Raw genomic sequence first — 25,864 nt, 5'->3', positions numbered from 1 at the left:
AATTTTCCTCAAAATAGGAAAAAAAAACTATAAACGCAGAGATACGTGAGTAATTATTACATTTTACATATTCATCGTAAAAAGTATGAGTAATTCTATGTATAATAAAACAATAAATAATTTGAATTTATTTATAAGTTTATTTATATTTAGCTACACAATCGCACGAAAGTTAATCCAGCACCAAGTCGTCCAAATCGATAGATGATAAAATTATCCCGTATATTTAATTAGCGCGTTCTCGACAGAAATTTCTATATCATGTAAGATCGGTTATATGTCTCTTGTTGGGTAGGAGCGGTCGTGTACCGCGCAGTGGGGCCAAGGGTAGGCCGAGTGTCCGTGAGCCCCAGCGGGGGTTGCACCGGTAAGCTTCAACCCCAAAGTGCCAGGTTGTTCCACCAAGTTCTCGTGTTCTCGCTCGTGTTGACGGTAACCGTAATCCGTAGTACGTAGTACATACCCACATTCACACATTACACAAACGTTACAAATACTCAGTTTACAACAGACACCAATTAAAATTATCAATTATATTATCAAGATTATATATAAATCAAATTTTTTTTTTCTACGTTATATAAAATCGATGACGAATCTAAGCATTTAAAGCCATATTTGTGCTACTTGCTAGTTCTGATTTTCCATACTTTAAAAACAATTAGAAATAATTTGATGTCTTTTAATTAAAAAACTTGATATTTTAAATTGACACTATGTGTGTGAAATTGTTTTTTATATTATAAAAAAAAAGCAGCTTTTTTTAAATGTCTCTAATATCTTAGTTATGATTTTCTTAATCGATACATAGCATTTAAATTCGTTATTTTATTTTTTATTCTAATATTAAAGTGTGGAATTAAAAATTTTTTTTCATTAAAATTATTGTAAATTCATTTGTCGATAAATGCCATAATCTAATAATTTCATTTGTGAAATTAAAGCTATTACGTTAAAATATTCCTTTTATATGTGTATAATAATTAAGATCAATTTTTTTGATATTAAATACAAATTGATATTTTGTTATATACTACTCTCTCATTTTCTTACACTTTTTACATTATTTAATTTTAATTGACATATCAGACATCTCTGTCACTCTGTTACTATCTAGTTACTTTAGGTATCCATTAGTTCAAGTATTGTCATCGATAGTATTTATTATTGGATTGGTTGAATTTTATACAGATATATATATATATATATACACACACATGTATATTTTATACGTATATATATTCTTATGGAATGCTTAGGAAACAGAGAACCGTATGTTAGTTGTGCATCCGTTGTTCGTTGTACCGCCTACGCGATTCCTCTCTTTTCTACGATTTTCTGCGATTTTAAAAATCGATCGATTTACATAAGAAAAATGCACTTGCTCGTATCTGTGGCGGAAATAGAATGCGCACTATTAAAATAGCCGCGTTGTTCCACTTTTTTAAGTTTAGTGTAACTTGTACGTAAAAAAATCGGATTAATCGTTTTAATAATCTTTCTCCAATTCTATTAAAATATGTACGTAAAAATGAATGAATCTTATTAATTCTATAATTGGTATAAAATTAACAATTTCTTAATTTCATTATTTCAGATGTTCTATCATATTAAAATAAATTTGCATATAGGTTGAGCATAAATTGTGTAAAATAATATATATATATCGTTTTTTTTTTTTTTTTACGTTATCTTTCATTAAATTGGGAATCAGATAATCGATGCTTTCAACGAACACAGGCGATTAAAATAAATTAATATGATTGCCCGAATATAGTTTCACTGTTATAAAAAAATAACCGCGTTCACTGTAACGGTCTGGGATATTTTATTACATTGCAATTTAATTACGAAGATAATTAGATCTTCAATCGGATAATGCGATTGGCGAAGAGTAGGTATCGAAGAAGCGATATAAGTCGCAGCCTTGTACGATTTCGCTGCAGCACTGAAAGTCTCTGTATTACTTTCTTAGCTCTATCTCGAGTTGATTTGTTTTCTGCGCATTTGTTACATCGTATCTACGTTTTCTGACTTCTACTTTCAAAGCCGTTTCTGATTGCTATTTAACACGCAACGAAGTTGATCTTTACAACCTAATTCGCTTCTTCGATAATTCTACTGCTCGAAACAATTCTGACAATTGTGGGAATATGTGGAGATTTTTAATCATGATTTTCAAATTTCTTTCTCTCAGATAATTGTGTTCGTTCATAAACCGCCAGGTTATTACCGTATGAAGAACAATCCGCTGATACAATAATAGACTTCCACACACCCGTATTTTCGATAAAATTTTATGGTATCCATACGCGTGAGTCATCTATCTATATGCTTATCATAAATATGTATCGAAACTATTTTCTGAAATATGTGTCAAGCTATTCAACGGAATATTGATAGAGTTATTCGATAGAATAATACCGTACTGTTTAACATACACATTTCCCGGAGCATCCTGCATATATAATCTATCGTATAAACAAGCAGCGGATTGCAATTCTGTGTTCTAAAAATGGAATCGGTACACACATTGTTCAATCCATTAGAGGCTAGAGACGCCTGGGTGTTTCATATGGTAAATACGAAAAATTCGAGATGTTTTACAATGCGTTATGAAATTTTCGTATTTATTGCATGAACTTATATATTGATATATATGTAGATAAACTCTGGTTGGGATTAGGAGTCTATATCTATACATATACATATAAATAAATCGTATGTCATTTTACTCCATAGTATCTAGAATAGTCTACAAGTAATTGTAATATGAACCATATTTGGTTTCTAACGTGTGTAATGTAAATACACACATTTAAATCCTGTATCTCGTACTGATGTTGGATGACTGCCTAGCTCATAGTACATAGTTATATCCAGAATTTCTATCGTTTTATACTATCCGTATGAGTACTCGAGCCTCTAACATTAGTTTTCACTAGAACTTAGTCTGATGTCTATAAGTCTGGGAAAAAAAAAAAAAAAAAACACGTTAAACGAGAAATTTATATGTATATTACATCGCATGACAAGAGAATTGTTAGATCTTTTCCTGATCTGTTCCACGGAAAGGATTCTCGTTAAAATCGAGACGAAGTCACGAAACGTCGGGAAATCTCAATTTACAAAGCTTGTTTTAGAGCTATCGATACCCGATACTTGGCTCGTATTCTCATCGTGTTTAGCGCTAATTGAGGTCATGAGATTTTCATATCTCGCTGAGGTACATTAAAGGGGATTATATATTTTAAACGAATATGATTGGATCACTATATATATAGTTAACGCAATACGAAAGTGAGAATGTGAACTTCTATACTAATTAAGAAAGTACGTGGATATATATTGATCCTTCTTTCGAATATCTCTTTACATAGGAATATTTATATCAGCCTTTAAATATCTTTGATTGTTATTTTGCGTCGATCAGAGAGCGACGCCTGCATGTATTCAGACTGGTTGTATGTAGTTCTAGTGAAAACTTTAATCAGTTTCGTGAAAGATCCATAGCCCGTCGAGAGTGTTGAAAAGCACAACACTAATGGGTATTATGTAAAATAAAAAACGAATTTTTTTTTTTTTTTTCGAATTTCCCTTCTATATCATATAATTTATACATATATATATATATATATTTCTTCTTATATAATCTCTAAAATCTCTTTATTTATCGCTCTTTCTATCATTATGTTTCCAACATTGCGACATGCGTGAAATTGCTCATTACATTACGCGGCTATGGGTCAATTTTTCCGCGAGACAAACGAATTCGAGTTGAGTATTTCGAGTTGAGCAAAAAAAAAGGAGGGAAGGCGATTTCGGGACAGTATCATTGCCGAGATCGATGACGAAGACTTCGTTGAAGATGCAGTTACCTAGGGGCGAGTAATCTACCATCTACCTACATCTATTATCTTATAGAAAATATCGTCATATATAAAATGATTTTAATTATATTATATATTGTTATATTGTTCATAGTAAATAACGTCTAGTTCCACCACAACGGGTCGATTATTCATTTGATGGATTAAAAAAAAACAAGCTTCATTAAAACGGAATGTTTATTTACTGAAACGGTGGCGAGATGTTGTTGAACGAGAAGAGAATAGTGTCGTGATTAAGATCAAGCGACGCGGTAACGTCGCCACGCTAATTAGTATATCCAGATCTTCCCGCAGTGGTACAAGAGTGTAGACAATTTAGATAAATCGAATTAAATGATTATAGTCACTGGTTAGAAGCAGTTTTGTAGTATAAAATAAGTCGTTGTTGACTAATCTTCGTAATTAACGTTGATAGTAAATAACTTAGATAACGCTAAGATTGCCCACGTAATATCCGATGCAAATTTTTACAGATTCGAAAATGCATTTCTATGCCAGACGATATATGCAAATATTTGAATACGATAGCACCGTTAAGCGCGGGAAAAGAAAAACATTGCCTATATTACTTCGTCAATTTATTTATCGTAGACAAATGTAGTTGGCAATTTTGGCTCATGTTCATAGGCTATAGTTACATATCCGAGTTATATAAGATAGTGTATCTCGAGCGACCGTAACAAGTATCTTCGTGTATGACAAAAGTTTTTTCAGTGTTGTTTGAGTTTATTAAAGAGATTATATCTATAGATAAAGTAGTTTCTTTCGAAGAAATTGTTAGAAACGGTAAGGCGATTTGCTACGATGCTTCGTCTAAAGTTTCTATTATTAGAATTCATAGAACAGTAGATAGAAAATTAGACATGTAGATAGAATGAGAGTGATTATCTTCTTTGTGTGTCGTGTGCCCGTCTGTCAATTTCATTATCTCTTCCGATATTTCCTTGTACAATTGTACAAGCTCCCAAGTTCTGTATTCGCGGCTAGTATCCGAATTAGAACCGGTCATAAAATTTACTATCCCAACATCATTATTTCTTGTCGTTTATTTGACCGCTAGTATTAAAACGCTAATTAGAGTTAGCAGCGTGACATATATATACTAATGAGTACGTAGTTTAGAAACTTTGATCTGTCACGATGATATCTGTATATGTTTATATATCTGGTTACAATATATATACATAAATTACGATTATTGCCGGCATATAGCCTTAATCCATGTGTGTAGTTTAGGACATGCTAACAATTTTGCCCCCCTCGAAAATATTTATTATAATTTATTTTATTCACAATATTATTTAACAATTCCGTCGTTGCCGGGCATGGATGCGCGAATTAACGGCTCGCTATGACCATCATTTTTAACTGTACGATGCTTATTAACAAGACTTATTAACAACAATGACTCGTCCGATGTGTTGCTTCGTCAAAAGTATCTATGCACTTCGCTCTCTTTCATTATGGGAAAATAGCAGTTTCTCGTCATGAGAGTAATCTATTCGCTTCAACATATGGCTGTTATGATGCAAATTGACACTATTATGCATACGGGAATCATTTATGATCATCATGATGATAATCATTTAGACTCTTCTCACACAGCATTCTCTTCTATATTTGCGTTTTTGATATGAACCGGAATGTAAATAAAATGCTTTCAGGGACTTTGACATTCCAGAAATTTTCGTCATAATTTAGCGAAGAACACTAATATTGCAATATATATTCTTATATTCCGCTAATAATCTATCGCCATATCAGAAATGTGCATTATAAAATAATGTCGAATATTTAAATATATTCACTTAACTACGTTTTTTTTTTTTTTTTTTTTTAAATACACGCATACCATCTGTTTTCAATAAAGAATTCTAGAATAGAGTACACATCTATAGAAATGGATTGAATAGCATTTATTTAATTAATTATGGTTGGTATTTTTCGGCTCTCTTTTCTTGATTAGATGAAAATCTTTAAAATGGTGACGCAATAAAAAGTATAGGTATCTTTATTCTAATTTTTTACGATCAGTAGATTTAATCGAAGAAATAATCGAAGAAAAGAAAAAAACTTCTAATAATAAAGCTCTTATAGCAATACGAGCTATTTACAAAACGATCAATATCATTTCCTTCAAGCGAGAAAGAGTGTACGGATATATCAAATATATGGAATATAAAGAATATATCTTCTAAAGATAGCAAGAACTTGCTAATAATTTCTACTTTCGCAGAGTTTCACGTGCAATTTCTCGCTGGAGTCCTTCACATTATAAAGCGATGATATCGAAATATAAATTATCTCTAGAGAGATCCAGATTTTGATTTCGAACCTAGAACCAATTGTCGGACGGAATTATCGCGTAATAGACATATCGGCACGTCCTTTATATTGTATATCGGATAATTCTTCTCGGTAATCTTTGATTCAACCCTCGTCCTCCGACGAATTCTAAGTTGAGCGAGTGATTCTATGCCAGGATTTGGGGACTCAAAACTCGCACCATTCGGAGTCCCCTGGGTAGATTTCGCGGTGCGAAACCCTTATCTAAAGTCTCGATCGCGTTTACGTCAGCTGGAGATACACTTGAAATAGATGAACTCTTGGCCTAGATCTCTACGCGTCGGTCGTTTCGATGAACGGCCAAATCCGGGCAATAAGGATTTCTACGATGTAGATTTTAGCATGTATGGTATACATTATATATGTATATAGAGAGAGAGACGTTTCAGAGAAATTCTACTCTTTTATTATAGTTAGAAAATTTTTTAAGAATTTGGGATTTGTCTATTTTTTTCACAGATTTTTTTTTTTTTTTTTTTTTTTTTTTTTTTTTTTTGTTTTAAGATGCAGTTTACCTAAAGTTTACTTGCAAAATAAAATTTCATCTCCACCAATCTAAATTGCTATTTTTAATATGTTCAATTATTTATAATGTATACAAGTACATATTCTGACATTGAAATGACACACACACACACATACATTAATATTTGTCTAATTTATATTATAATATTACATATGGAGTATTCTCGTAATATCTTTTTTATTTGATTAATACATTATATCTATAATTCAGAAAACGCGACTTTCGGAGCACCTTATATATAGATATCTGGTCCAGCTGTACATATGGGAATATCTGTGCGTTTGTATGTATGTGTATCGCTATTTTTGGCCGGATCGAGATACGACCCCAAGAGCTATCGGTGCAGCCGTCGGTTGTCGCGAAATCCGGAAGCCGCACCCGTTTCGATGGCTGGACGTGAACGTGCGGCCCCTTTCTTTTTATGAAACTTCCGATAAACGCCCGCTGGCAAGGATTTCCGTTTCATTCGTCAACCTGTCCAATCCGAGGCCGTGCGCGACACACTCTCTTTTTCTTTCTCTTATATAAAAAAGTATTATTATTATATTTTTTCTCTTTTTCGTCATTACCCGTTTTTAATCAAAAAATGCCAATCCCGTTGTGTGTGTGTGTGTGTGTAATTACGAAAGAAAGAAAATATTTTAATACACTCAAAAAACAATTATTAAGTTGGAATTGTGTACTCTTGAGAATACATTTAAGTTACTTAGATAATTTTCATTATTCCAATTCGAATTGAAATTCAATGCATGCTTCTATGTGGAATACAATTCCTCCATATATTATTATTTCATTTCTCTTTTATTATTATTTAATAAGAGCGTCCATATTTAGCTTCTTTATTTATGCAATTCCTACTAGACACGATTCATTCATTCATATAATGCAATGTAAATCGTCAAGTTAGGGCGGACAGGTCTATAGAGTGTTTCCCCTTTAACTATAGCAGTTCGGAGCTTCCGGTCAGAACACGTCGATATAGACAAGCCACACCATTAAGCATCGTGATGCCCCATACAAATCACGTCGATCCACGATTTATGGTCCATTCACCCTCTCTCGCAATCGCGTTATCAGTGCCGGTTGCGCGTCCAAAACGAGGCTTCTACATGAAAAACACGCTGTTATGACGGTATAGAAGGGACAGTATAGACATTCCGTTCCCTCATATTAACGGCACATCAAAAACGCGTTTTGATCTTTAACAATAATATTGCCGATTCCATTCTCAAATTATTTACAGTATATTATAAATATAATCTCGCTTATGTACAATATAATTTATATATACTAAGATTATACTTTTGTCCTAAAATTTGTTGAGTTGCCTCGAGTAAAGATAAAATTCTTTTTTTTTTTTTCCCCCATATGATTTAACTAGAAATATCAAAATTTTATTGAATATAATAATTGTATATAATATCGAGAGGAGGAAATGCATTCTCTGTACTTTTTACAAATTTTGATTTATTTGCGTTTCATGATTATAGATGTCAAGAATGTTTAATATATAGCTACAATATATATATAAAAATTATTTCGTGATCCATAAAGTATATACAATTTTTTCAAAATAGAAGCTGTCCAGCACTTTCTATCTTTTTTTGACTCGAGAATGACTAGATATTTAGATACTTTTAATTGCTTCGAAATAACAATACATCCACGATTTAGTTCCTTCTATAATTTAACTAGATTACAGGATATCTATTCAAGAAGTGTCAAGATTTTTGAGAGCTCAAAAAGATCTGATTTAAATGAAAAATTCTTATGTAAGCAATGTTTGCAAATATATTCGTGAAGTTTCTCAAAAATTATTAATATATTAAACGTGCTATTTCTTAATTTATAATTGTAGGAATATTACGATTACATTTTATGCCTCGCATTTCTTGCAAATACTGCCCATAATCACGATTATTCTTATTTTGGATTTAATATTTGTGATTCGTCTAAAAATCGCGACTTCTATAGAGATATATAATATCTTGCTACTAGAAAAAAAAAGCATTTTATTAGGCTGAGAAATTAATCTTTCACGCCATGATCTCGCCCATATATGTATATGAAAACATATAAGCTTTTAATTTGCTTTTATTGCTAGTCATTTCTATTGCGTTTTATTTGTATTCCAGTTTTTTTCCCCCCACAATCTTTCCGCATCTGTAATATACTATGACGTATATAATATCTACTAAATCGAGAGATTATTTTCATTTATATATTTATTTTAAACATTTCATTTTTAATCCTTTAACGTAATTTTCTTTTTTAATTTATCTCAAAATGTTCATGTAATGCGTGACGATTATATTCATTTTAAAGATTATAATCTAGTTATACTATTAACAATGTAATCAAAAAGGAGCAGCATCTAGTAATATATAAGCAACAATAACAATTTGTCGCGAATAAGATGCAGATAATCGCATTAAAAAGCAAATAAGGTTTAGTTAATTTTTCTAATAAATGTTAGTTAAAATGTATATGTGTATATACAGAATAAACTAATAATTAAAATTATTAATGAAATAGAAAATAAAGGTTAAATGTAAACAGTAGACGGGAAAAAATGCTGTTGCTTCGATTAAAGTCCACGTCACGGGCTGCCAATAAACAATATACATAGTTCATTCAATGATATTTTTATTGGACCAAATATCTGGATAGTTGTTTTAATAATTTGGATATTTGGTCCAATAAAAATATCATTGAATGAACTATGCATGTTTATTGGCAGCCCGTGATGTAGACTTTAATTGGAGCAACAGCATTTTTTTTCCCCGTGTATAATCGGGATAAAAATGACATGACATTAGAGAATAAAAAATAATATAAGGAACGTAAGAAATAATTTTCTAAATTGTGTAAACAATTTATACATGGCATTATTTGAATTTGAAATATTAACTACATTATATACATCACGATATAGCATTTACACAAGATTAAGCGCGTTGAGATAGAATTATGAAGTATCTGCACATATGTTGGAGTGTATTAATTCACGCAGTACGTTAACATATAAATCCACCATCTCCTTTTTGCCCCGCTAACAATTCGCGTTACAGATCATACTCCCCGTCCCCGTTTTTGTTTCTCATCATTTCTCAGTCTTCTTGTTGTTCTTTATTAATGTCAGGAGTGCCGGCGGTGTACTACCACGGAACAGGAAGTGAGAATGCAGGCCGCGCGTATACAGAGGCGCCGATGCAACACGTCCAACGCAATGCACTCCGGAAGAAATGTATGAAGTCGACATTCACTTTGCTCGAAACACACACCAAAATATCTCTTTCTTCGTCTGTCTATCTCTCACACGGGCACGCACGCACATGCTCGCGTACTTCTTCTCATCGTCATCGATCTTTCTCTTTCTCTCTCCCCCATTCTCTTTCTTTCTTTCTCTATATAAAACAGAAATCCCATCTTTGCGAGCTTTCGAAGTATAACCACTCTTCGAGGATTCTTCTCAAATCGTCCCGCCTCGTTTATCGCGTTTCGTACGTTTCTGCCTTCGTCTGTTGCGTACGGAAAATGCATATTAATACCAAAGTGCATTTCGATGCATCGAGTGCTACTCTAGGGAATCCCGTACCACCGTAGTTTCGACGGCGATCGATACTCGTAGGTTCCATTATTGCCATAGCCAGTCGTTGTATCCGAATCGAAACCGTAGTCGTGGCGGTAAACGCCAACGCGGTTTCGAGCATCCTCGCTCGATGGAGAAAGCTGATACCGTCGATACGAACGAAAGCTTTCTAAGTGCCTAGAGGAAACGCCTGTCACACTTTTCGGCGACGTATAGCGCTTCCGTTATTTTCCATGTGTTTCCTTTCAACGTATTTCAACAAGCGCGAACTCATCCATCGAATGTAATTTTCCGCGATAGAAGATCTATATGTGCGTTTAAGAGCTATTTTTCACACTTCAGTATCGAAGACGAGAGGCAGAAGGCACGCATACTCGAGGACCGTCGATATCCTCGGACGAAACTCGAGAAAACAAGAGAGACGATTGACAAAGCAACACAAATTCGGGAAAATCACTCTTCTACGTCTATTGTCCTTTCAGTCATCCATCTGGCGCGTCATCATCACATTTCTGTTTTCATTCTATTTTTACATTTATTTATTTATTTATTTTCTTTTTCGATATATTAGTTTCCAGACTATATTGTCGAGCGATAGTCTCGATGGAAATGAATATAGCGAAAGCATATATAAACGCATTGCGCAGAGTGGCGCAGTTGTGACTGAAGTTTTATGTTTCAGTGGATCTAACCAATGGACAGCTCACCCCAAACAACAACACGCCCTTACTTACACAAGCACTTTCTGGTACGTCTTAAAAATCTTTCTTCTCCTTGGCTCTGCGCTTTTTCTACTCGCTTCGTCGCGCTGCGATCGATTTACCCGGAAATGCAAACAATTTCGGCTATGATAACTTTTTCGTTAACTAGTCACGCGAGATCGCGAGTAATAAGGATCGTGCGCTATCCCTTTGGAATTAATAATTGCGATCGCTTGAACGAAATACTGCGATGAAATGTTGAAAACAGTATTACGTTCGAATCAGCTTCTGCCATCTCATTTTAATATCATTTAGTATTTTACGGTGGTATTGTTGCAAATTGGATTCTGCTTGTAAGATGGACAATTTTGAAAGATTGTTCTTTTAATGTTTTCAATTTTACTATTTAATGGGTTGCTTAGTAGTTAGTTTTCACGAATCAATCTTCATTTACTAGAACAATGACAGTCGGACAGTAAGATTTCAGTCAGTTAATATCCATCATTTCAGAAGACGATTCCAATTCGTATAAAGGCGAGCGATGGAAAGCATGACTGATCCATTTATAAGCATGATTACTCTGCATGACACTGTTTTATGTAGAATACTTTTTGACAATCGTATCTAATTGTATAGTAAATTTTTACTCGCAATGTTATCTACGAGCTGCAAACAAAGTAAATGTATTTTGCTTAAAATTTTGCCACAATGTCATAATTTTGTGTTTTAAAACACTTTTATTTCGCGATAATCTTTATCTCGCTATAAAATAAATAAAAATATACTTCGCGAGGAAAAACATCCTCCCCGATCTTAACTAAGATACTTTCTCGTTTGCATCTCTTCATTTTCGCGCGGTCGCTTCCCGTCGAAGACGTCCAGAGAGGCGAGAAAACGGAAGGGAAAAGAAACGGTAAGAGAGAGGCAAAGGACGCCGCGTTCCCCAAGAGAAGTGTCGCACATGCGAGGACGCCTTCGTGCTTTTATTTCTTTTTTTTTTCCCTCCCCTTCTCATTTTCCCCATCTCTAGAATCTGCCCCCGATCTGCCCGCCGTCGCGTCGTCGTCGTGCCGTCCGCAATCTCCTCTCAAATAAATCAAACTTTTGAATCGCGCTCGTCTCTTTCCTCGCGTCCTCCCACGCGCCGCCGCCCTCTCTATGCCATGGCACCGGCACAAAACTTTGTAACCTGCCGCCATTGTCAAGAGTTTAAAAGCTGAATGGGTTTTTAGATTGTACGCCGGGGCGCTTTCGGTTTCCCGTAGCCCCGTCGCCATCGGACCCTCTTTTCCTCACCCCGATGTCGAGAGAGTTTCAAATTCTTCGCGTACCGCTCGCTTACGTCTCCCATCCCCCACGCTCCGCTTCTTCCTCTTTCTTCTTCTTCTTCTTCTTCTTCCTTCTTGTTCTGGTCGTCTTTTATCTCTTATCTCTGCTTTCGTCGCCGCCGTTAATCCAAAAGTACATACCATATGACATTTACGTGAGCTTTCGGGCGAACGCGATATACGTTCAAGTCAGATGCATTAATCTCCGCCGCTTCTTATTGGCTATCTGTCAAAGTTTTTACGAGTGCTAAAGTTCCGGAATGCGAACGACGCGCGGAGATACTGTCCCGCGTGCGATACAGCTTTGAGGGTAATACAAAATAGTTTACTATGAGAGAGAGATTTCGTTCCCTGTTACTTTTATTTGGAAATGTAAGGAATAGGGCAGTTGCATTGGCAGGATTTAGAAAGAGATGTTTGAGAATAATTTTTTTTATAAAAAGCAACTGCGTTAGTATTTAATCCATTACATTGTGTGTATATTAAATATCACATGTTGGCAGTAGTGTCGCGGTAAATATTTGTAAGGCTAACGCATACATTTCCTTTAACATTGTTTGCGGAAAGCAGCGTAACATGTAATTGTTTGCCACAACGCGGAAGAAAAGCATGATAGAAGATTCAAAGTATCAAAATATTTTGATTTGTTAGAAAGCATTATTCGATGTTTATTTATTTGAAGACAAAAAAAGTCTAGATTCTTAGTGTAGAAGTATTTTTAGCAATTATTGTTCTTCCGTTAATAACTGAATTTGATGCAAGAGAAAAGATAAGACTGTCTTACGAAATCCTTCACGACAGATGGAAAACCGATTATCAAATTTCTTGTTTACATTGTAATCAGCACAAAGAGGTAAAATAATCTATTAATCGCAGTAAATTTATTCAGTATCAATATCAAAAGAGAGATAGGCAGAGAGAGAAAAAAACAATGTTCTTCCTGGAAATATTGACATAAACTTTTGATTTTATTACATATATTGACTATTTTATTATACAGGGTGTCCCCAATTTAAATGGCAACACTTCAAGAGCGTGTAGGGGACCGAAAAACTAAGACAAGAAGTCCTTTAGAGGTTTGCTCGTTTTTGCTCCATTTTAGAGAAAATCGCAAAAATTCGATCTCTCATTGTCAGTTGCTCTCTTGAGTCGATTGGCACCGAATAAACTTTATGCTTCTAAGGTTCCTTACATATGTAAACACTTGATGTTATCCTTTACGGTGCCAATCAATTCAAGAGAGCAATTAAGAGACCGAATCATAGATGCAGTGCGCCAAATATCACTAGAACAATGTCTAGCTGCAATTAATGAGATCAGTTCTAGATGTAATGCTTGCATTGCTGCAAGAGGGCAACAGTTTGAACAATATCTGCATTAAATAGATGATAACATAAATAAATAAGTATAAAAACGAAAACCTGTTTTGTTTCTTTTTTTGGTGATTCTCTCCAAAATGGAGCAAAAACGAGCAAACCTCTAAAGGACTTTCCGTCTTAGCTTTTCGATCCCCTACACGCTCCCGAAGTTTTGCCATTTAAATTGGGGACACCCTATGTGTATGTATTAACTCTTGATTTTATCATATATTTTATATATATGACTTATTTTCTATTGCATCAAATTCCGCGATTGACCGCATCACCGTATCTTCCCTTGCTTCCCTCGTTTATACATTCTCACGCGAGATCTTTTACTTCGAGAGCTGTAAATGCGAAATTGGGTAAGTTTAGTTTTTGACACTTGGCTTTCTTCATCGAATCAATCTTGTCAATCTTTGTTTCGCTTTAACTTCTTAACAGCACGAAGGAAAATTAGTGAATCTCGTGAGATTCACGTACGGATTAAACGCTAAAGCGGTAATCGTAATCGAAAGTCTGTTGTATCTCGTAAACTTTTCAAATCGATCGCCATCACCGTGTCGTGCGATTGCATTGCTTGTCCCAGTGACGTGTTGTATAATGTCATACATACACACATATACATATAAATATATACATATATGTGTAAGGCGCTTTTTTTTATCATCTCTATAGTCGTATGTAAAGGCTGTCTTGCAATGCGCTTCATGTGAGTGTCGTCTTTTATTTCTTCCTTCTTTTTTTTTTTTTTTTTTTTTGTTTCAATGAAATGCATCGCGAGAAAATTCGTTAAATGTACTCTATCCTTTTCCTTGTATTCGATGTGTATGTATCGTGATGTAATCGCAATTACGGTCGTTAAACATGGGAAACACATACACAGTTCTCGAAGTAAAGTGTAGACCAGAGATATTCAGAGTCGTTCATTTATGCACGAATGTGCATGAGCTCGTTACAACAGTCACACTATATATAGTATATGAGTTAAGAATCTTATCTCTAATGAGATTTAGCTAAAGCATACCGTTATACAACTGCAATGAGTTTGATATGAGTAAGCGGAAAGAGGCGAAAAAGCTAAAAACTCGGGGAACGCCAACGGAACAACGTGCTTCAAGGTACTTGCATGGAAGATTCCTAAAAGGGATAAAGCATGCGAAACGCTCATATCGCTATCACGGGTAGAATTAATTAATCAGAATATGCACCTCCAATAATTGTCACTCAGATTCAATAATTGTCGTGAAATATCATACGCTACAAAAAAATACAAAAGTTAAACGCGATTTAATATAATTGATAATGCTTATGTAAAAAAGGTCTCTTAAATCTTTCACTTAACATCATTTATATATAACGCTTATATAAAAAAAGTCTCTTAAATCTTTATAAATCCTCAGCTATATACTGATGATGTAATCGAAGCTTCGACGCGCTTTATGTAATAAGAATTGTAGTGAAAAAGTATATGCAGATCTAGTGATCAGCTTTTTAATTTATCGTCAAACATTCAGTATAATAATGATGGTAATATAAAATGACGCCATTATAATTAATTGAATCGATTATTAGGAGTTATATTATCAAAAGCAGTTATATTATTGCCACAGTAATCGAGTATTTCATCACAAATTGTTTCTTGGTACTTCTTAATGAAGCTTCGTTCGAAAGCAAATCTACGAGTACCACTGCACGTACATCCCGCGAAAGACAAGGTCGAGCCACGCCGAGGCTCGTCCTCGTCACGACGACGACGACTTCCGTTTCGATCGGGTTAAGAGGGTGAACATTGACGCGGCTTTATTGCAGTGATGAACAACTATCAGGCGGCCGCAGCGCAGGCCGGATTCCCGCCGGCGTCGCCGCACGCGGCCGGCGGACACGGTGGGCCGCAGGGACGGTCTTTCCCGGCGGCCAATTCTCCGGGCCCGATTGACATGTACAGCTCGAGCGCCGCCGCCGCAGCAGCAGCCGCAGCCGCGGATTCCGCAGTCGCAAGCTACGTCCAGGCCGCAGCTAGCCCGCAGCCCCCCACGACCGCGTTCCCCGCGATCGCCGTATCCCGTGCCCCGCTCAACTACAGTCCCGTAAGTCCATTTAATGCTCCCCCTTTCTTCACCGGCAACGGGCCCTTCCCGAGAAAAATGGAACGAAAGGATGAAGAGCGCGGTCGTCGTTATAACTGACGCTTCCGTATCTTATGTGATCAGCATTGTATAAGATTTACCTATCAGTTTACATCTATTAACCATTGTTAACGTCGTAAGCTGCAAAGTTTTTTATATTCTGTAAGAAACAAGCTGATTGCCCTCGGTTTCGCGAATGTAATGTTGTGCTACTAAATAGAATTTTATAGCTGAGACAGAGAGGAAGATAAGTTTGAAGGGATCGGAGAAAGGGGCAGCCAATTTAGACTAAGGAAACAATTATGAAAAGAGAACTAATCGGAGAAAGCTTTTGCATAGTGTTTTATGATGAATACGGAGGAGTCTGCTAATTAATTTAATAAATTTTTTCATGATTGATAAAATAAAATTATCCAAGTAAAATTGATGATATTCAAAAATATTTGCATTTTTATTTTTAAAGATTCGCATGCAAGAATTTGAGTAATGCATTTTACGCTGACAAAGTATTGCGAAATGAAAGAATTGTTTGACTATCGACTAAGCTCTTTATCGTTTCCTTCCATATTGCAATCTCACCAGTTTTATGCATCTTATGGATCCGATAAGCAAATATGAGTATACAATACCCTCTTGCAAAAAGTAAATTATGTTTAATGCGATCGGTTTATCTCTCTCAATTTTATAACAAAATTGCTTCCATGTACATATATTATTACGCTTTATACATCCTATATATATTTTGATTCTACATTTTATAAATGTGTCTCTGATCTGTATAGGTCTTTAATCAGGTATAGTATGATTTAATATAATTATTATTCTGACTTGTGTATCAAAAATATACCTAATATCTCTTTTTAAATTTATAAATTTCTTTAATCTCTTATTCTCTCTGCAATTTTAATATATTTAACAATATTACCCGAGACTCTCCATATAACATCATATCCTTCGCGCATATATTTTGTCATTTATTATTATCTTTATATTATGTGCAATATTTTCGAGCAAAAAGAAATGTAGCAGGAAAAAGAGACTGCAACCTTAAAGGCCAAGTACCGCAATTGCACGCTGCAATTATGGATACGCAGGCAAATATAAGGATTTATCTTTGCGCTCGCCCTTGTATAATAATCATTATTTTTATGGAAAGGTTGATGAGACCGATATCTTGTACTGTTTCAGGGCCCTCTAATACCAGCGGCGTTCACTAATGGCTACCATTGAGCCTTGTTAAGACCTAATAACAGGTAAGCGTGCCATCAACAATATTTTGTCGAGTAGAATATAGATTTTACTTGGAAATAAAATTATTAGATATTCGCCAAATCCAACATACGTATGAAATAGTTAAGTTCCTTTTTTCAATTTCATAATTTTACAGCATTATCTACAATGATTTATGAGAAACGACTTTTTCCGCGTGACAGTAATAGAATATTAACAACAGTAATAAAATGAAACAGATTTTTTTTTTTTATATATATTTAAGAAAAGGAACGAATAATCTTTCACTTTTACTTATTCAAAAGATAATTACATAATTTAAACCGCATATATTTTGAAAAGAGGATTTTGCATTCGCGTACACTTTTTTTTTTTTTTTTTTTTTTTTTTGTTAGCTATATAAGCAAATTCTGAATTAATTAAAATGACCGTGTTCGCAAGATAAACATTTAACTTGTCGAATTCTTAATATCTTTTCCACCAGAATGGACGAGACGGCAGAACGCAGCACGGTCGCCTGATATAATAAGCAACATGGACGATTTGAGGCAGCTAAACATAGTAAATGATCTCTGGACGAAAAAGAAAACATATACACACGTCTACTGCAAATGATGATCGATGGTTGCAATACATTTAAATACCTATGCATAATGTTAAAGAGAAGGGAACGTTCAAGTAGGATTTAATGCAACTTCAAAGTCCAGATTATGTATAAACAACTGGACAAAATATTACGCGAATATATATATAACAACGCATTAAAAAAGAATTTAGAGCCTTTTAGTTCAGTTGTATAATTTAGTTCAGTTGGACGCAACTGTAGATAGAAGGGAGAAAATTACTGAAGTACTGCTAAAGCAAGAGAAGAAAGCTGAAGCAATGGGGAAAACGTCCAGAGAAGATCATAGAAAAAAAGATGAGAAAAGCGACAGGAAGATCGACCGTCAGACGAAAACAGAAAGAAGGAACAACGCGCGCTGCAATATAAGGTAACTATGGTCGAAACTGCGTATTGACGCCAGCCCGTTCTCCGACACATTAATAAAAGAAATAATAATATAATATTATATATATATATATATATATATATATATATGTATATATATTAATATATACACATATATATAATATAATAAATTAAATTAATATTATTAATTGCTAAATATTTAAACATTTAAGTCTAGAATATATAAATAGTATATATATATATAAAGATATAAATATATATATATATATATATATATATATATATATATATACACATATATATAAATATATATAAATATATAAATAATTGATAATTATTAGATGATAATCTTTAATATTTAAGGCAAATAAAGAGATGGAAGAGATATATATATATATATATATATATATATATATATATATATATATACCAACTCTCACGAATATATATTATAACTATCAATTATATATTACATGATATTATTATGGCGATTGCAATTATTAACGAGCGCCCTGCGCGTGTCCGCGTAAATACATTACATAATAAATAGACACATGCGCGTTCACACCTGGGAAAGACCTTGTTTCTGGGCTTTCAAGTTTTAATCGTATGCGCGGGAAAGGTTGAGGAATTTAATGGCGGTCGAGAAAAACGATGACGCGGGAAAGAGAGAAAAGGAGAAGAGGGATAAAGGCTGACGAAAAAGTAGAGCGGATAAATCAAGAGATCTTTTTTTGCTGCCCTTTCTCTACGTCTGCACGTGCAGATATTCAAGCTTCTTCTTCTCTCCCAACGTGCCTTTTCGCTGGTTAAATGGCGGAACGGTGCTTCTCTCTCCTATCCCGTCGCAGTTTTACTTTCCCGGGTGCGCAACGAAATAACAGAAGGATATAAGCGGCAAGTGAGTGAGGGAATTACATACGTAGGCGTGTTATATATTTGACATCACGCTGTTAGCATTATTTGCGGATAGAGGGAGAGACATGCAAGAAAACTGCGTTGAATTTATCGGGCCGTCGAGATAAGTCCGAAACAATGAGAAACGTAATATCTGAAAGACCTCCAGAAAGAAGGAACTGTACTAGATGATATCGTTAGAATTACAGAGTAGCATTTAATTCATTTTTCGTTGTTTATCTTACAAAATAAACAAATATGCTTAATGCATGAATATGATTTACTATAGATTCATGATTATAAACTTTATAGAAAGAATATAATGATTTACGACATTATAAGATACTTTGCGGTAATCGAATGAGTTTACAAGCCATCATTCATCATTTCTTTATTACTATATTGGTTGTAGCTAACTTATATTACGGCGAAGTCGTTTACGGCGATAACGATGTCTTTACTTTCGAAAAAAGAAAAAAAGAAAAATAGAAGCAAAATGACAATGATGGAAATAAAGATGGTGAAAATAAAGATTTACGCTATTCTGTAATTCTAATTGACATTGAATGCTCGCTTCAAAGTTCCGCTCGGAGCTTCCGCTTTCGGAGGCGCCGGACGATGACTGTTATGAATCTAATCGGCCACTGTATAGCTTTAAAACCGATTACGTGCAGTAACCCCCGTTATATATATGCATATATTACGCGAATTATCGTATAATTAATTTAAAATAATGCTGTATATGCATGACCCTATAGACGAGCCAACGCGATAAAATAAGAAGAAGATACGAGAGTCTTTTCAGCGGCAAACAACCGCAACACACTTTACACAAACACACACGCACACGCGCACACACGAGAACTACGTAACACATCCCCGGCGTCTAATCGTCTAAGGCTGAGTTACACCGATAGACTGGATTAACTAATTCTGGTTAGCATATGAGTCTAGCAATTTGATCTTTATTAGATTATAATCCTTCTTATATATAATACAAGACAGAGAAAGTTTAGTTAACCAGCGTCGGTGTCAACCAATGTAGGTGCAAACTTAAAATTCATACAGAGGGAGATTAAACGATCGGAAGAAGATCGAGCTGAAGAAAAAAAGCTAGCAAATGTATACATAGAGATATCGCGTAATCTTCGTCTGCGATGTATACTGAGCATCGGTCGACGATACATCTTAAATGCTAACTTAACAGGAGAGGACGAGGAGATATTAAAAAAGAAAAAAAGAAACAGAAAACCTAAAATTATGCGAGAGAAAGATGGAAAGCGAAAGGAATAGGGAGAAAGACGATAAGAGCGTGCGTGAGTGTGCGAAAAAAAGCGTTACACTTTAGAATTAAAATGTGCGGTCGCTAATTAGCGTCGCAATTAGATCTAGGGACTAAACGGGCTAGCGAGGAAAGACATAAACGTGAGAGTGAATATTATATTATAATCTATATATCGCAAAAATATGGCTGGACATCGGATGTTGCGTTCATTCGCGCTTCCAGTAATACAATTGTGGGCGTTAAAAGGGGCCCAAAGTCCGCTCGACGAAAATGAAAGATGGGCCCCTTTTGAAACCCGAGTCTCAATTGGACTATGCTATACAATGTAGAAACAAACGACACTTTTTAATTCAAATGTCGAATTCTGAAATCGTTTTCTTGCATTCTCAACAAACGTTGTTTGATCACTCTTTTTTTTTTCAGAGGATATTATTCATTCTAAGTTGTATAATGCGGTCCAATTGACGAGTGAATGAGCGAAGATTGAAAGATTTCAATGGACTATTCGTGATTGGTTTAGGTTTAAATTTCTCGTGATCTTATATTACGCGGAAAGATGAGAGGAATTTTTCAATTAGGGTAAGAATGAAATTGATTTTTCAAAAAATGAACTTCTCACACAGATGAGAAAGTGATCGATATTTAGTATTACTTCTTTGAATAATCTAACAGTGTAATTATGTAAAAATTTAATGTATAGCTATCATAATGAATTATTAACGTGAACTTATTATTATCATTTATAAATTGGCATCAACAATCATGTTCAATTAATTCTTGTGTTATTGGTTTCAAATCTCTTTTTTTAGATTAAAGTTCTAACTATAATATAAACCAAAGGAATGTGAATTTTATATTACTTTTGATTCGTATTAACTGATTTTAGAACAATTATTTGGATTTTTATTAGGCACGCATTTTTTTTTTTTTTTTTTTCATATATCACGGTATTGCATTCTAAAAATGGATAATAGTAAATTGTTCTTTTCGTACATACATCTCGTCTATACAATCGTATTATAAAATCTCTTTAGGAGGATCTCTTAGGATTTTTATGACGTAAAGAAAGCAATCGTTAAAATGTGGTAAAATAATAGCGTATTTAAAATATATAATACACGAATGCGCGAAATATCTTGCCACATGTTGACAAAGGAATTTGTGAAAGATTCCTCCCTTCTTTCTGGTGACAAGGGCCACAGCACCCTTAATAAATTATGCGCGTAATATATATATAACTGGGACATTCGCGTTTTGTTGATATCGCTAAATAAATATATAGTTCCTTATTATCATTACTATAATTGAATTCGCGCAAGAAAATCGAGTCATCAGTCGATTAATTATAATTATATAAACGATGAATAAAGTCGCGATTATTATGTACGTGCTGTTATTATTATTATTATTATTACATTAAATAACAGGGTAAACAAAAAAAAGAGAATAACTTTAAATTAGATACATGCGTCACGTGGAACGGCAACCACTTTGTTTTTTCCCAATGAATGTGCACGCAACAGAGGAAAAAGAGAAGAAAGAGAGAGAGAATATGCGTGCAAAACGAGTCAATTCTTAACGAACGTTAGCAATACTTTTTCATGACCACAAAGAGACGTACAGTGACAGAATAGTGGAGGCTAGGGCGTATTGACAAAAAGTCACAGTATTCTTAAGTTCCTAAATTATGTACGCGATATGTATAAACTCGGTTTGAAAGGAGCAATGCATCGAGAATACGGAAAGAGAAACGGAGTGGACGAACCTATCGCATGTGCCCATTCCCTTGTGAACAAAACAAAATGATAAAATATCTCATTATAACCCAGAGATTGATAAAGCGTGAAAGAGAGAAGCGTAATATCTTCAAACTAAACATTATATTCAAAATCTTCAAAATAAACATATTGCATAAGATATAAAAAAAATGATTAACATTGCTTTTTTTTAATCAAAAAGTTTTTTTTTTTTTATAGCTATTATTTGATAAAAATTGATATTGCGTGTGTATGATAAACAAAAGTTAACATATATTTTAAGTGCATTGGAAATGATGAATCAGATATCAAAATAGTTTCGAAATATTTTTTTTTTTTTATTTATAAAAATAGAAGATTAAAATTGCGGGAAAAAAATAATTTGGCTAAATATAAATGTGATTAAGTACACTATAAGGTAGAGATAATTTGTGACTACAATATCATTCTGACTTGAAAACCGATAAAAACGAAAGCATGTGGCTAATAAACTTGCAATTGAATATATATACAATAGAGAAAAGAATGCTGTGTTCACAATATCCTCTTCATAAAGTTTAATCGGCTTTTTATTAGCTTAATACATTAAAATTAAATTAATATATAAATAAATGATACCGAAATTATGTTAAATTTATTATAATATAACAATCGTTAAATCTATTTTGTTTATTAATATATATTCTGGTTTCTTCTATCTACTTAATTATGAGTAATAATTAGTATATATCGATTATTACATATTTCTGAGTAATATTTATATAATTAATGATAAAAATTATTAATTTTAATTAATTAATTTATACATTTATAGCAGAATCTTTTTATTATATATAAAATGTTATCTGCAATCTTGCAGTCACAAAATATCCCCGCTTTAAAATTAAAAAGTTGTATTCCGGCGTTCTCGTTTTCTCGTTCTTTACGTTTTAATTAGTAATTCCGTTTCATTGCGCGATAATGTTAAAGATATATTAATGAATAAAAGCCACGAAACTGGAATTTTCGCAGTGCGTTTTTTTATTCGTCATATATTTGAATTTACATTTAATTTTTGTTTTATCTTTTTTTAAATTTGATTAACGGAAATGAATTGTAAGAATATGATACAACCGTATCGGCCGAAGCGACATACTTTACGCGAACAGTAACAAATAAAAATATAAAATTACATGGGTGTGCATTCGCATACACATACATATAAACAAGGACATAACACCAGCTTAACAGAATGTAGAGCGTAAACGCGATATTCGTCGTATATAGTCTTAAGAAAAGACGCGCCAGATAAGAAGATAAAAAAAATATTTAAAAAAGTAGGGAAAAAGAAAAAAAGAAACACACAAAAGCAAAACAGAGAGAAAGATCGCAATTAAGCATACAAATCGTAATTTTCCGCGATTAGAAAGAGAAAGCCGAGAGAATTCCGGAATTGTTTATGTCCATTTATCTATAAGAGACAATAGTTTAATGTTCAGAACGAATTTTGAAAAAAAGAGTTGTACTATGTCTTATTTTTTATTCAAATCTTCTTGCAAAAAATTGTACAAATTTTATTATGTTCTTTTGTTAAATTTTTTATAACGCTTTTCTCTCCGCAAAAATACCGAATAATTCAGAAATGCGATGTAAACTATGATGAATAGAGATCAAACAATAAATTATCAATTCGATGATCTAGTTTAAAAAGTTAACAATGCAACAACTCAAGAGGTTCAGTATTTTATTATGGATTCGCTCAAGTCATTCGAAAAACTCAATTATAAAATTACAATCTCAGATAAAAGAAACGCCAAAGTAAATATTTTAACGCGTGCGCGCTAAGTCTAATTTTATAATCTATTGTATTACCATATACTTTCTTAATAATATATACATACATAACTTTGCAAAATGTGTGTGTATGTATACACATATATTGTATATTATTTTATAAAACCTAAATATAAAAAATAAAGCTCGTTCATAAATCATTATTGTTTAATTTACTATTACGTATAATATCACGAACTATAATACTTATTTCACATGAAAAATCGCAGATAGAAAAATTAAAATAAAGTTTATTCGTATTTTTGCATTTAGGTAAAAAATTAATAACTTTATTTATGTTTTGATACTCTATTGATATGATGACTAGAAGAGAAAGAGAGAGAGAGAGAGAGGGGGGGGGGGGGGATCTTTCACGATTTTACATTTTATTCATACATATATAGTTTATATATATATATATATATATATATATATATATATATATAATTATATATAAATATTATTATATATATAAACTATATAAATATAAATTAATTTATTTTATTAATATATAAAATAATATATATATATTATTTATATTTTTTTTAATTAAAATTTTATGGATTTGTTTTTTGAAATTAACTTTGTAAACAGGATTATCGAATTATTTACTACTGCCAATCAAATTCAAGAGAAAATATTCTCCCAAAAAAATGTAGTGTTAGCAGTTTCAGAAAAAATATGCATTTTCTGATTGAACATTTTATCGAAAAAAAACTGTTTAATGAAAACAGAGTACTACGAAGAAAATTAAATATTCTTATTAAATATTATATTATATTTTATTATATTATATATATTAAATCTCTTCTTCCATACACGATGTATACCACCATTTGTGAAAAAGCAATCATTTATTACGAAACACACGCAGTGTGTCTACTCTTTTAGATCCTTTTATATAATACCACTATTAAAAACTATCTATTTATTACTTTCTTCATAGTATTCTAGTTTCTTTGAACAATAGTTTATTTGAATTCTTTTTCATTTCACAACTTTCTCGCTTTACATCGGTTTACTCCTTTGAATCACAATTCACATAATATTTTATGAGATTAATATATCAAAATGTAAAAGAGCTCTCACCAAAAACATAATGGCTCTGAGATAATTGGAGTTCTTCCGGCAACCTTTCCTGAGAAGAAGAGAGAAAGAATATATATATAAATGTATATATATTCGAAAAAATCTACGATCAATTATTAATTAGAAAAAGACGCGATCGTAATATGCAAATAAGTTGACAAATGAGTAAGAGTGAAAAAAGTGAGAGAGAGAGAGAGAGAGAGAGAGAGAGAGAGAGAGAGAAAGTGAACGAATGAGGAAGAGTGAGGGAAAAATATATAAAAAATAAAAGCGAATAATAGGAGAAGAAAAAAAATAAAGAAAGATAGAGAGAGGCAGAAGAAAAAAAGAGAAAGAGAAATGAGTCTGTAAGAAACAAGAACAAGCAAAATATATGTGAGTATATATATATATAGTCCATGCGTTTATATTTATATATAAATATGAAAAATATATTAATATTGAAATATATTACATATATATATCTATATCTAGTATAAAAATATAAATATATAGATATGAATATAAATATACATATATACATATATACATATATATATATATATATATATATATATATATATATATATATATATATATATATATAAAAGGCGAAAAAAGATATGAGGATTATGGAGACAAGAACAGATATATTGAAACATTGTTTTATGCATTTGTATATATAGTTATTGATGTTTTAAAACTAATATACTATTGTACTGAGATTTTTGAATCACCACCGATTGCGATATAATTAGTCGGGGAGGGGGGGGGGAGGGAAGGAAGGCAACGGGGTGAGGAGGGTTATGCGCGAGGCGCGGCTAGAGTAGGCTAAACTCTGTGAGCCTATTCGCGATCCTCAAGAGCTTTTTTTACAAGACCTATTTAGATGAAAAAGGAGTTAATTATGTGGATATGAGAAGTAGATAAGATAAAATAATACGACATCGATCGCTCGTCGTATTCAGCCGCCCC

General features: G+C 33.1%; 1 protein-coding gene across 4 annotated transcripts in view; it reads left to right on the top strand.

The window, feature by feature from the left end:
- Rbp6 (RNA-binding protein 6) overlaps positions 1 to 20,177 on the top strand; it is a 420,916-nt gene extending 400,739 nt beyond the window's left edge. For 3 of the 4 annotated variants that reach the window (XM_070314118.1, XM_070314115.1, XM_070314117.1), the window contains 5 exons: positions 9,905 to 10,009; positions 11,037 to 11,102; positions 15,554 to 15,831; positions 17,059 to 17,123; positions 17,585 to 20,177. In XM_070314118.1, the coding sequence (XP_070170219.1) occupies positions 9,905 to 10,009; positions 11,037 to 11,102; positions 15,554 to 15,831; positions 17,059 to 17,100 (491 nt within the window). In that variant the 3' untranslated portion in view covers positions 17,101 to 17,123; positions 17,585 to 20,177. The remainder of the gene's footprint in view (positions 1 to 9,904; positions 10,010 to 11,036; positions 11,103 to 15,553; positions 15,832 to 17,058; positions 17,124 to 17,584) is intronic. The other variant, XM_070314116.1, reaches the window with a different exon arrangement.
- Positions 20,178 to 25,864: the final 5,687 nt, after the last annotated feature.

This window comes from Polyergus mexicanus, unplaced genomic scaffold, assembly GCF_030449975.1.
Source record: "Polyergus mexicanus isolate NDT 795.1 unplaced genomic scaffold, iyPolMexi1.0 SCAF_26, whole genome shotgun sequence".
NCBI classification, from domain to species: domain Eukaryota; kingdom Metazoa; phylum Arthropoda; class Insecta; order Hymenoptera; family Formicidae; genus Polyergus; species Polyergus mexicanus.
Note: the sequence above shows the minus strand (reverse complement) of the source record. Positions and strands in the feature narration are given on the sequence as shown.